The sequence below is a fragment of the Suncus etruscus genome, chromosome 8 (assembly GCF_024139225.1).
Source record: "Suncus etruscus isolate mSunEtr1 chromosome 8, mSunEtr1.pri.cur, whole genome shotgun sequence".
In the NCBI taxonomy this organism is placed as follows: Eukaryota; Metazoa; Chordata; class Mammalia; order Eulipotyphla; family Soricidae; genus Suncus; species Suncus etruscus.
In genome coordinates this window covers 3,658,793-3,670,784 of record NC_064855.1, presented here as the reverse complement: position 1 = coordinate 3,670,784, position 11,992 = coordinate 3,658,793, and the positions used below count along the sequence as shown (strand labels likewise).

General features: G+C 57.4%; 1 protein-coding gene across 1 annotated transcript; it reads left to right on the top strand.

The window, feature by feature from the left end:
• Nucleotides 1–1,209: 1,209 nt before the first annotated feature.
• On the top strand, nt 1,210–8,267 carry PANX1 (pannexin 1). The gene is made up of 5 exons (XM_049778610.1): nt 1,210–1,425; nt 6,094–6,233; nt 6,525–6,733; nt 6,992–7,653; nt 7,756–8,267. The coding sequence occupies exons 1-5, from the start codon at nt 1,245–1,247 to the stop codon at nt 7,812–7,814; spliced, it is 1,251 nt and encodes a 416-aa protein (XP_049634567.1). The 5' UTR covers nt 1,210–1,244; the 3' UTR covers nt 7,815–8,267.
• Nucleotides 8,268–11,992: the final 3,725 nt, after the last annotated feature.

Here is an 11,992-nt window from a genome sequence, read left to right as displayed (position 1 = left end):
GCCCCCAGCCTGCTTCCCCCAAACTTACATTTGCCCTCACTCCAGCCTCCCTGCACCCATTCCAGGCTCCCTGGGTTCACCGACCCTGCAGCTTATGCCAGCACCAGCCAACACCCAGTTCTGTCTGCAGACACTTGTGTGACCCGCCTTCACCCTGGGGGAAGCTCTGGCCTTTCCCCTGCCAAACCCTCACGAGGCCCCCAAGAAGAGAAAGGACAACCCTTTCTCTTTCTCAGGATGCTGGGGCTGCATCCTGGGGACACCCGATGAGTGGGGGAGCCCCCAAGGGTGCGTGGAGTCCAGCTGGGTGGGGGCCAAGGGCTGCCAGCCCAGGGATGCTGCGCTCTGAGCCAGGGCCCTGATGGTCACAGCGGGGCAAAACCCGAAGGCGCCTGCAATCGCCATCCATCGCCATCCGGGCCCATCCGGGCCACCCCACCCCAAATGGGGTCCCGGAAAAGCCCGCACTCGCGAGGGCTCCGGGGCTTTCCGTGAAGATAGGGCAGGGCAGGGCCGGGCCCGGCCGGGCAGGGCAGGGCGAGGCTGGGCGAAGGCTCCAACAGGCCTGGCAGATGCTGGGCTGGGGAAGCAAGGGAGGGAGGGTCGAGGGCGCATCCGGGTATCTGGGGCCGCGGGCGGGGGGGCTTAGGGAGAGTGAGGCGGGGGAGCGGAAAATTGGTGGTGGGCGTGGCTAGAAGGACGTGGGCGGGGCGGGGCTATGGGGGTCTTCTGTGTTGTGATAGGCGAGTGGGCGGAGGGCTAGGCGAGCCGGTGGGTCGGTGTGGGCGTGGTCGGCAAGGTGGGTGAAGCTTGAGGCGTGGTCGGAAGTGGCGGCGGGAGGTGGTGGGCGTGGCTTGATGGTTGAAAGAGGCGTGACCTGTGGTTGTGTGGGCGTGGTTTGCTATTGTGGGCGGGGCTTGAAGAGCGGTCGGAAGTGGGGGCAGGCGTGGTGGGAGCGGCCCGATGCTCGGGGGCGTGATCTTATGCCATGTGGGCGGGGCTTGTATGGGGTCGGGTGTGGCTGTGGGCGTGGCCCGGCTTGCTGGGCGTGGTCTGAGGCGGTGGGCGGGCTTTGAGGCGTGGTCGGAAACGGAGCTTTGGAGTCGGTGGGCGTGGCTCGCTTCGCGGTGGGCGTGGCTCTGCTCGCGGTGGGCGTGGCCTCCCTCCCGGGCCCCCGGGGCTCCCGGGATCCGCGCGCGCGTTGCAGAGCGCGGGCCGGGCGAGCGACAGGGCCGCGCGGCACCATGGCGATCGCGCACCTGGCCACGGAGTACGTGTTCTCGGACTTCCTGCTGCAGGAGCCGGCCGAGCCCAAGTTCAAGGGGCTGCGGCTGGAGCTGGCGCTGGACAAGATGGTGGCGTGCGTGGGCGTGGGGCTGCCGCTGCTGCTCGTGTCGCTCGCCTTCGCGCAGGAGATCTCCATCGGTGAGGCCTTTGTCCGGCGCGCCCCTCCAAGCCCCCGACCCGGGTCGGCCCATCGGCCCTGGCGAGCTCTGGGCTGGGTGGGGGGCGTCGGGCTGGGCCTGCCTGGGCTGGGCCCCGGTTCTGGTCCCGGTTCTGGTCCCGGTTCTGGTCCCGGCCCGGTGCGCGCCCAGGGTGGTTCTGCCTGGTCTTGGTTTTGATCTTGATCATCCAGGCTGGGCCTGCCTGGTCTTGGTCCTGGTTCTGGTCCCGGTTCTGGTTCTGGTCCCGGCCCAAAATAGTTCTGCCTGGTTCTGGTCCTGGTCCCGGCCCAGGGGGGTGGTTCTGCCTGGTTTTGGTTTTGATCTTGGCCCGGGCTGGCCCTGCCTGGTCTTGATCCTGGTTCTGGTCCCGGCCTAGAATAGTTCTGCCTGGTCTTGGTCTTGGTCCGGGCTGGTCCTGCCTGGTCTTGGTCCTGGTCCCGGTTCTGGTCCCGGCCCGGTGCGCTCCCAGGGTGGTTCTGCCTGGTCTTAGTTTTGATCTTGATCCAGGCTGGGCCTGCCTGGTCTTGGTCCTGGTTCTGGTTCCGGTGTTCTGGTTCTGGTCCCGGCCTAGAATAGTTCTGCCTGGTCTTGGTCTTGGTCCGGGCTGGTCCTGCCTGGTCTTGGTCCTGGTCCCGGTTCTGGTCCCGGCCCGGGTGCACGCCCAGGGTGGTTCTGCAAACCGGGCTCCAGGAAGGGGCCCAGGGTGGGCCAAGGTGAGGGGAGACCCCCCCCAGGGATACAGCTGACTGGGCCATCCCGAGCTCCTGGCACTGCACCCCAGCACTCCGGGGTGTGGCACTGGTGCTGGGGCGTGGAGAGGCCCGAGACACTCCCGGCAGGGAGATGGAGTGTGATGGGGGCTGAAGGGACCAGGGCGGAAAAGCTTTCCCTGAGTTTGGGGTGTCGCAGCTCCCCAACAGGATGGCGGGAAGTCCCCAATTTTGTTGGGGAAGGAAAGTTTATAGCTTTGCACCCCTGCCTCGCCTCCAGGCCTCCAGTAGAAAGGAAAGCTACCCGAGCTGGGTCCCCAGATAACCTCCAGCTGGTCGGAGGGCGCCCCACACCCATCAGCTGGCGGGCACCATCTCTCCTGCCCAGCTGACCATCCGGAAAAGGACAGCAGTGATGTTCCTTTGGCTACTCCTCCAGTTCTCCGCCTCTTGGGGCTTCCCAGGGCTGGAGTGGGGCCTCCTGCCTGGTCCCCGTTGGTGGACTCGGCCCAGCTTGCTGGAGTTGGGGACCCAAAGCCTGCTGTGGGCAGGGTCGGGTGGGTGGGCTTTCCCTGAGCATGGGGCCAGCCCTGTGGGTTGGAGGTGGCACCACTGCCAGGCAGGGCCTGGGCCCCAGGAGTGCCTTGAGCCTGCAAAGCCTGGCAGGATGAGTGCTGCCCCTGCCTCCCCTAAAGGCATCCTCCCTTCTCCACCCACTCTCCACCCATGGTCCTTCTTGGTGACTTGGGGCTTGAAAAGCTGCACCTTGTGCCTGTGTGTTGTTGTACACGTTCCAATGTGTGTGCATATGGGGTGAGGTGCATGTTTGGGGGGGGTGAGAGCATGGCCTGAGGAAGCCTGATTTGTGTGTGTGTGTGTGTGTGTGTGTGTGTGTGTGTGTGTGTGTGTGTGTGTGTGTGTCTGTCTGTCTGTCTGTCTGTCTGTCTGTGAGGTGTAGGGAGGAAGGAATTCTGGATGGCCATGGAGCACTTCGGAGCATTCCCATGGGGCTGTCCCTTCTCCCAGCCTACTATACCCAAGAGTATCCCCTGAATATCCTGAGCTCGGCCCCAAAGGACAAACCCTCTGTGCCCGTTGCCCCAAACCAGCAACCAAGCTGGTCTCTTGCCTCTGCGGTCTGGTCAGGCTGACTGGGCAGCTTTGTGGGCTGCACTGAGCTGTGTGGCCTGGTTGTGCTGCCAGTGGGCAGGGGCCATAGAAAGTGAGTCAGGAGCCGTCAGGTGTCCGTATACACACCTGCCACAGTTCAGGACTTGCAACAGGTGCTGCCTGTTGGGGCCGACCCCAGCCAAGCACCCATAGGAGAGGCTGCTTCTGGCTGCAGGAACACGGGTCGCCCCAAGGATGTTTAGGAGCTTTCAGGCTGGGGTCGGTGATCAGCAGAGACAGAGACTTGGGCCATCTGTGAGATGGTGCTGGCAGCCCCAGGAATGTTGATTTTTTGTGGCTGGTTCAGTCTTGTCTCCCGCCCCTTTCCAGGCATAAACCCACTCCCTTACTGGCCTATATGGCTGCTGATTTGGGGGCACCTGGCGGACTGTCAGGGATCCTATGGGGTGCTGGAGATGGAACCCGGGTTGGCCACATGCATTGCAAACACCTTCCCTGTGTGCTGTCCCTCCAGCCACTGATAACAGACGCTAAAGGACTCCGGCTCCCCCCCCCCCCCAAATGCAGAATCCTCATGTTCTCACTTCACTTGTCTGAGTCAGATGGACACACATGTGGCTGATCGGACTGACCCCAGAATGGTCCTCTTTTGAGTCCAATCCCTGGAGAGACTCCGAGTCAGAAACCCCCAAAACACAATGCCCCCAAGATCTTGCCCAGGCAGAGATTCCCTCACTGTGACTCCCACAACCCACATGTGGCCGGTGAATACCTATGACTGCTCCCCCTGACTGTGCTCAACCCCAGCATCTGGCCAAGGGCCCCTATCTGCCTCTCAGCAGAACCCCAGCATTTGGGGAACCTGAGTGTCATTTTCTACACCAGAGGTTCTAACTTAGCACCTCCACTGGAGACGACCTTCTTGAAAGGGATAAACAGGAAGTACCCCCCAAGTTGCACCCGAGGCTATAAACACCCCTGGATTACTGCAGCCTCCACCCCCAGGGAAACCATGGTCTATAATTTTCCGTATCTCCAAGAGTCCGCGTTCAGAAAAAAAATCACCATTAAAATAGTAGATAATACAAGATAATATGGTAGCTGGACAGTCAGGCAAACATAGAGAATCAGGGCTGTGGATCCTGCTAGATCTCGGCCCTGAGAGAAACAGGAGTGCCATGGGAAGTCAGTTAGGAAGAGACCAGGATGCACAGGGGTACAGGGAAGGATAGGGCGGCATATACCAGGGTACATTGAGCAATCTCTATTTCGTGTCTGCACACTGTTCCCTGCTGAGCCCTGAAGTACGCCATGAACACAATGTCACTTGCCCTTTCTCAGGGTCTGTACGTCCATCAGTGGTCCTGAAACTGCTTTTAAATTAAAGCCCCTCGATGACTGAGGCTGATTTTCTGGTTTGTCTTTTTCTTTTTTAAACTTTTTCTATTTTATTCCAGATCTGTGATTTACCAACTTATTATAGTTGAAAGGCTAGAGAGATAACACAATAGGTAGGGCGTATGTCTTGCATATGACTGACCCAGGTCTATCTCCAGCACCCCATAGGGTCCAATGAGCCCTGCCAGGAGTGCAGAATCCTAAGCGATGCCAGGTGTGCCCCCAAACCCCACAGTGTTACTGATAGTTGAGTTTTAGACATGTAATTTACTCACACCAGCTCCACCATCAGTATCAGTTTCCCTCCCATTGTTCATTGGGGCTTTGTGTTGTGCCTGTCTTGGCAGGCAGGGGTGCCAAGGACTCTAGTTCTGTGTGACTTCAGGCTGTGTGGGGCACCGGGCTCTGTACATTGGGTCTTGGCTCCTGTTTTCAGGGTACCCTGTGTGCATCAGGCCTCCCCCACCCCTCCTTCCTGCGCTGGGTCCTGCCTGCAGTGTCCAGAGCCTGTGTCTTGGGGTGACTGGGGGTGACACGGAGGGGTCCAGAGCCCCAGGACTACCCCTGTGCTCATCTGAGGATAATGCAGGGGTCTTGGAATGGAGCCACTATGGCCTGGGCCACCCATTCCACACCCTGCATCCTGTCCTGCTTCCTGTCTCCTGGGGTGAGGCCCTGGGGTGCCCCGCCCCAACCAGCCCTGGGGAAGACGCGATGCCACAGGGCACCACAGGTGATTAGTGACCGCGTCCGTGGGGGCGGGCAGCTGTGGGGAGGACGCGCTCGTTCTCCACCTGTGATAACTCTTAGGGACCCCAGAAGACCCCGCGCCCCCCACAGCTGCTCCCCAGGCTGGCTTGAGCACAGGTGTTCAAGCAGGATGCCTGTGTTTTTGTACATATGTGTCTGCATGTATGTGTCTACATGTCTGAGTGTCTCTGGATATACATGTTCAGTCAACCCCGTGGCCACTCCTGGGTCCCCCACAGCTGTCCCTGCTCAAGTCCCACTTGGGTGGGTGTTTTGCTCAGGGAGCAGAGAGGGTGACCCATCCTTTCCTGAACTCACTCCCAGGGACCCACTGGCTGCTCTTTCCTGACTAGATATTGCTAGTGGCAGTTGGTGGTTCTCCTGGCCGGTGCTCCTGTGAAGGAGGCCAGACGCTGGCACAGTGGGGAGTAGGGACCCCTGACCTGCAGGCCCCGAGTCTCAGTTACCAAGTGAGGGTGCACTCCACATCTGATTAGGAGGAGCCAGCTTGAGCCTCTGCTGCTCCCCACCCTGGGAAGACCCCACAGCTTCTGGGGAGTAGAAGCAGCAACATGCCAGTTCCCGTTCCCCACGTGCTTCCTCCCCACCCCGCCTTGCCCAAGGCTCCTGGTAGGCCCCTGACCAACTCTGCTCTGCAGGTGCCCAGATCAGCTGCTTCGCCCCGAGCTCCTTCTCCTGGCGCCAGGCTGCCTATGTGGACTCGTACTGCTGGGCGGCCCTGCAGCAGGGGGAGCCCCTGCACGGAGACATGGGGAGCCTGCCCCTGTGGTTGCACAAGGTGAGCAGGGCCGGGCTGAGCGGAGCCCAAAGTAAGATGGGGGGACCAGGAGACTGACCTGGCCTTTCTTGGTTTACGCCAGCCTTTGTCTTCAGAGGTGCAGACAGCACCCCCTAGCGATAGCTACAGGTACTGCTGCTCTTGGGATGATGCTCAGTTCTCCATGGACCACTTTGCGGGGGGGTGGGGGGGGGCACACCCAAAACAGATCCTGAAGAAAGTTCCTTCCTTCCTGCCCTTCCCTGCTGGTGGGGGCGTTGCCCATAGCCTCACCTTTGCACCCTCCCTCAGTTCTTCCCCTACATGTTGCTGCTCGTGGCCATCCTGCTGTACCTGCCATCCCTCTTCTGGCGCTTTGCGGCCGCGCCTCACCTCTCCTCCGACCTCAAGTTCATCATGGAGGAGCTGGACAAGGTGTACAACCGGGCCATCAAGGCCGCCAAGAGTGCGCGGGGCCTGGACACACGGGACGGCGTCTGTGTGGAGCCTGTGGGCCAGAGGTGAGGCATTCCCCTTCCCCGGCACCCCAGTGCTGTTTGGGGCCAGCTTGGGCCCCTCCCTGCTCTCCTGCAGCCCTGGAACCCCAGAGTAGTCCTTGAGTTCCCCTGCCAGCAGGGGATCGGCATCCGGGTCCACCTACTCCTTTGGACTGGCCCTTTGGTCAGGTGCTGTGGGTGGATAGTGCTGGCCCCGGGTGTTGGGGGGGTATGCCCTGAGGTGTGGTGACCACTCATGCTTCCTGCCCGCCCTGCCCGCAGCCTATGGGAGATCTCAGAGAACCACTTCAAATACCCGATCGTGGAGCAGTACCTGAAGACCAAGGGGAACTCGAGGCGCCTCATAGGCATCTACCTTTGCTGCCGCCTGCTGGTGCTGGCCACGGTGCTGCTGGCCGCCAGCTGCCTGGGCTACTACTGCCGCCTGCCGGCCCTCACCGACGAGTTCGCCTGCCGCCTGCACTCGGGGCTCCTGGCTAACACCACCGGCGTGCCCGAGCGGGTACAGTGCAAGCTGGTGGCGGTGAGTGTGTTCCGCGTGCTGAGCCTGGTGCACCTGGTGGCGTATGCCCTGCTGGCGCCCGTGGTGCTTTACACGCTGCTGGTACCGCTGCGGCCCCGCGCCGACGTGCTCAAGGTCTATGAGATCCTGCCCACCTTCGACGTGCTGCACTTCCAGGCCCAGGGGTACACCGACCTGAGCCTGTACGGGCTCTTCCTGGAGGAGAACGTGAGCGAGCTGCAGTCCTACAAGTGCCTGAAGGTGCTGGAGAGCATCAAGGCCAGCGGGCAGGGCGTCGACCCCATGCTGCTGCTCACCAACCTAGGCCTCATCAAGATGGACGTGCTGGACGGCCGGGCCCGGCCTTCAACCACGGGGCCAGCCGGTGATGGGCTGGGCAACGGCATGCCCGGGACCACAGGTAGGGAAGCCCCCTTCTCCTGGGCGGGCAGCGGCTAACCTCTCACCCAGTTCCTCCTGGTCCTCACCTGGCTCACCCTATGTTCTCTCCCGGTTCCTGCAGATGAGATTCAGGCCAGTAACGAGAACAACACGCGTCAGAGGCTTCTCAACAGCTCCTGAGACCCCAACTTCCCCAGCCATGGGGAATCCAGGAGTGCACAGGCCTGCCCCCTCGGCTGTGCACGGCAGGCACGTGTCCCCTTGCACCCTGGCTGGAAGCAGAGACGAGGCTGGGCATGTGCAGGGCAACCTGGGCCCTTGAAAGAGGGTTCAGCATCCATCCATGGCCATAGCTTCCTGGCCCTCACACTTGGGCCCGCTGCATGGTCACCAGTGGAGCCCACAGTCCTGGACCACGTCTACCTGATCAGTCAGATCCAGATTCTGTGGCATACAAAGACTCGAGTCTTTCAGAAAACAGCTCCTGCTCCTGGTACTTCCGGCCTCAACGCCACTGAGGTCTGCAGCTGGTGCATTAAGTTATTTCGCGGTGGGTGATATTTATTTTGTGCTGGCTCCTAGGGGCTCTGCAGCGGCACTAAGATATCCCACCATCTCTCTGTAGCCCGGGACAGGCCCCGACAGCTGTGCTGGCTTTCTTGTCCTTTTGAAGAGATCAGTGTTGGTGCTGCCTTTTTCATACCCTTGTCTGGTTCATTCCATGACTTTTTGGGGTTTTGTTTGTTTTTGTTTTTGTTTTTTGTTTTCAGCCACACCTGGCAGCACTCAGGGGTTACTCCTGGCTCTGTGCTCAGAAATTGCTCCTGGCAGGCTCGGGGGACCAGATGGGATGCTGGGGATTGAACACATGTCTGTCCTGGGTCAGCCGTGTGCAAGGCAAACACCCTGCTTCTGTGCTACCCCTTTGGCCCCCTTGTTGCTTCTAACTTGAGCATGAATTGGGGACAGTGAATGAGAGACCAGAAGCTCCCGGACTGCCTGGCAGAGACGCTGCACAGAGACTCCTCGACTTGACGCTTGGCACTCCTCAGGGTGTCTCTATCAGAGCCATGTACCCTGGCCTTGCCCCTGCCTCACCCTGCAGTGCTCTGATTTCTGATCTCTGAGCCTTGTGTCACGGCTTCACCATAAAGAGACATTCAGCCTGAGGATCCCCAAGACATCGGCAGAGCCCCCCAGCTCTGGTGGTTGAGGCTGCCCAGTACCCCGGGGCCAGTTTAGCTACTTGTCCACTCCCAGGATCCTCTCCACAGGTCCCCAAGAGGCCTGAGTTCAAAACAGCCTGTCTGCGCTATCTTCCTAAAAATACATCCTCCGTTGATGGGGCCTCTGTGAGCACTGCCTTGGGCCTGGTGGTACCCCTCCAGGTGACCTCGACTGCCAGTACTCAGGGTCACTCCATTCCCCCCAGCATGGCTCAGCCCACACACAGCCAGGCTGCCTCCTACTGACTCAGACTGTTCCGGGTTGGTCCTGTCTGGCCTCACCCCGGCCCCCAGTGCCAACCAGGGCTGCAGAGGAAATGCTGAGGTACCTAAAGCAATGCTGGAAGAGGAATATCATAATAGCATTACAATATTTAAGTAATGAACAGTCGGAGATGAAGTGTTCGGGTAACAGATTAATAGTTAAAAGAAATGGATAATATTTGCTTCCAACATCCACTTTGAAATGGACTTAAAACTGGAGAACTGAATTCAAAACAAAATACCTGAAAAGTCAGGATGGGGCTATTGCTTGAGTTTTCCTTCCTTCCTTCAAGGGCTGAGGATAAGGCACAAGTCTGGAATCTATAAGTTTGCCAATGCAGTGACTAGTGTGTGCCTTGAGGAATCCACCTGTGAGGGCATTCATTGCTATGTGGGCATACAACCACATGTCATCATGCCCTTTCTAGAAGCATGCGTCCCTCCTCTTGCCTATTAAAATATACTTCTTGTGATCATGCAAATGAGATTGTGACTTTGACAGCGCCAATACACCTATGGACATGCAGTCAGTAAAGGCCTGGCTCCGGCTCCAGCCCTCACTTATTTCTGACCCTGGGAAGCTGACCTTTGCTATTACTGGCCTTCAGTTCACAGAACAGGAGGAAGGTACCCTCCTTCAGCACCTTCCTACTATGGCACCTGAGAACTTCCACTGCTTGCAAGGGGTTGGGAGGTGGCCATGCTGCTGGTCAGCAGCCCCAGTGCCCTCTTCCATCTGGGCACACCTCTTTCCCTTGCCATGCTCTCCTGGTCTCAGCTGTTTCACTCCTGCAGCAAATCCTGAGCTATGGAAAGAGCCTGTCTCTCCATGTGTCCATCCTTTCCTTTGGGCACAGAAATACCCTCACTTCTTCACACCCTCACTGTTTGTCAGAAGGTCCCAGCACATAGGAAACAGTCTTGTACCAGTGAGCAGAAGGGCACGCTGCCCAGGGGTGGCCTAAAACCTGCAGTGACTCAACTAGAGCTGGGGCATGAGTGGAGCATGGAGTCACTCGCAACCGTGTTGAGGAAACTGGGTGAGGAAAGAGGAAAAATTGGATCCTACCTCACATCATACATACAAGCCAGCTGAGGTGGTCTGAAAGCCTGAGACCAGAGCAGAGTCGCTGCAGACTGCTAATAGGCTCTCCGGGTTATGCATCAGAGGCGCCTCCCAGTGATCTGAATCCAGAGGCAAAGACAGCAAATATCAAAATGAACAAAGAGGCTTCGTTAAAGTGTGTTCGTTAGCAAAATAAAGTAAAAAGACACCTCCCCTTACTGTTGGAGATAAAAGACCCAGAGAATTTCTTCCTGTCCCTCACAGCTTCCTGGGGTTGCCACGGAGACAGAAAGGGGTGCTGGGTATGAAACCTCGATAATGAGGAAGAGGCCCCAGCATCCCCACCTGGGCTGAGTCCAGAGCGACCAAACTGGCTACAGCAGCATTGAGTTGTGGAGAGTCTCGGCATGTTAAAATTTTGTCTCATGAACAGGATTCACCAAACACTGATCCAGTCAGTCACCTCCCCAGAACAGGATTATGCAATTTGAGCTTCAAATTCTTGTATCAGACTGTGGAGGGGTCCCCTGAGAAATGCAGCTGCTTCTTGGTGGCCCTGGAAGGAAATTCCTCTGGGCGCTGGGAGATCCAGCTCTGGTTCTAGCGTCAGCTCTATCTCTAGCCTTCTAAACCCCGCAGGTGCCTGTGCCTCTTCTCTGCCATCTAAGTCTCCAGCAGCACTTCTCAAAAAATCCCATGGAATCCCCGAGTGCGTCCACACAGCAAGTGGACAAGCAGGAGGGTTTGGGCAAAGAAGCCGTAAAGGGCTGGAGATGGAGACCTAGAAACCACAGAGAAATCCTGTCACAAAATGACAGGATGGGTCTCGGAGTGACAGCACAGTGGGGAGTGTGTCTGTCTTGCATGCAGCTGCCCCGGGTTCGATCCCTGGCATCCCATATGGTCTCCCGAGCCTGCCAGGAATGATTTCTGAGCACAGTGCCAGAATTGACTATTTTTTTAAACTTTCTGAATTTTATTTCCTTTTTTAATCTTTAATAACTTTATTTAAGTACTGTGTTTACAGAAATGTTTGTAGTTGGGTTTCAGTCATCGAATGTACACTTCAGATATTGAATCTTCACCAGTGCAACTTTCTCACCACCAATGTTCCCCATTTTCCTCCTCCCCACCCACCCCTGCCTGTCTTAAAAAAAGGCATCCTACTTCTCTCTCTCTCACTATCATTGTCAATGCAGTTAGTGCTCTAACTGTGCTTGCCACTGTGGTATCATGGGTTGGTCCTTCTGGCCCTCACCTCTGTTGTCTCTGGGGGATTATTACAATAATGTCCTTAATTTTTCTTAAAACCCATAGATTAATGAGACAATTCTGTGTCTATCTCTCTCCCTCTGAGCATAATAGATTTCATGCCCATCCACCTATAGGAAAATGTCATGACTTCATCTCTCCTAATGGCTGCATAATACTCCATTGTGTATATGTACCACTGTTTCTTTAGCCATTCCTCTGAAGAGCATCTTGGTTGTCTCCAGAGTCTGGATATTGTATATAGTACTGCAATGAATATAGGTGTAAGGAAGGGATTTTTGTATTGCATTTTTGTGTTCCAAAAGGGTATATCTCTAGGAGTGATATTGTTGGATTATATGGGAGCTCAAGTTCCAGTTTTTTGAGGAATACTCACATTGTTTTCCAGAAAGGCTGACCTAGACAGTATTCCCACAAGCAGTAAATGAGAGTTTCTTTCTCCCTACATCCATGCCAACACTAGTTGTTCTTGTCTTTTGTGATGTGGGCCAGTCTCTGTAGGTGAGATACCTCATTGTTGTTGTGATTTG

Excerpts from the sequence above, each read along its gene's own strand:
- PANX1 (XM_049778610.1), top strand. The coding sequence starts at position 1,245 with ATGGCGATCGCGCACCTGGCCACGGAGTACGTGTTCTCGGACTTCCTG. Across the intron at positions 6,234-6,524 it reads TGCCCCTGTGGTTGCACAAG|TTCTTCCCCTACATGTTGCT; the intron begins GTGAGCAGGGCC and ends ACCCTCCCTCAG. Across the intron at positions 7,654-7,755 it reads CGGCATGCCCGGGACCACAG|ATGAGATTCAGGCCAGTAAC; the intron begins GTAGGGAAGCCC and ends CGGTTCCTGCAG.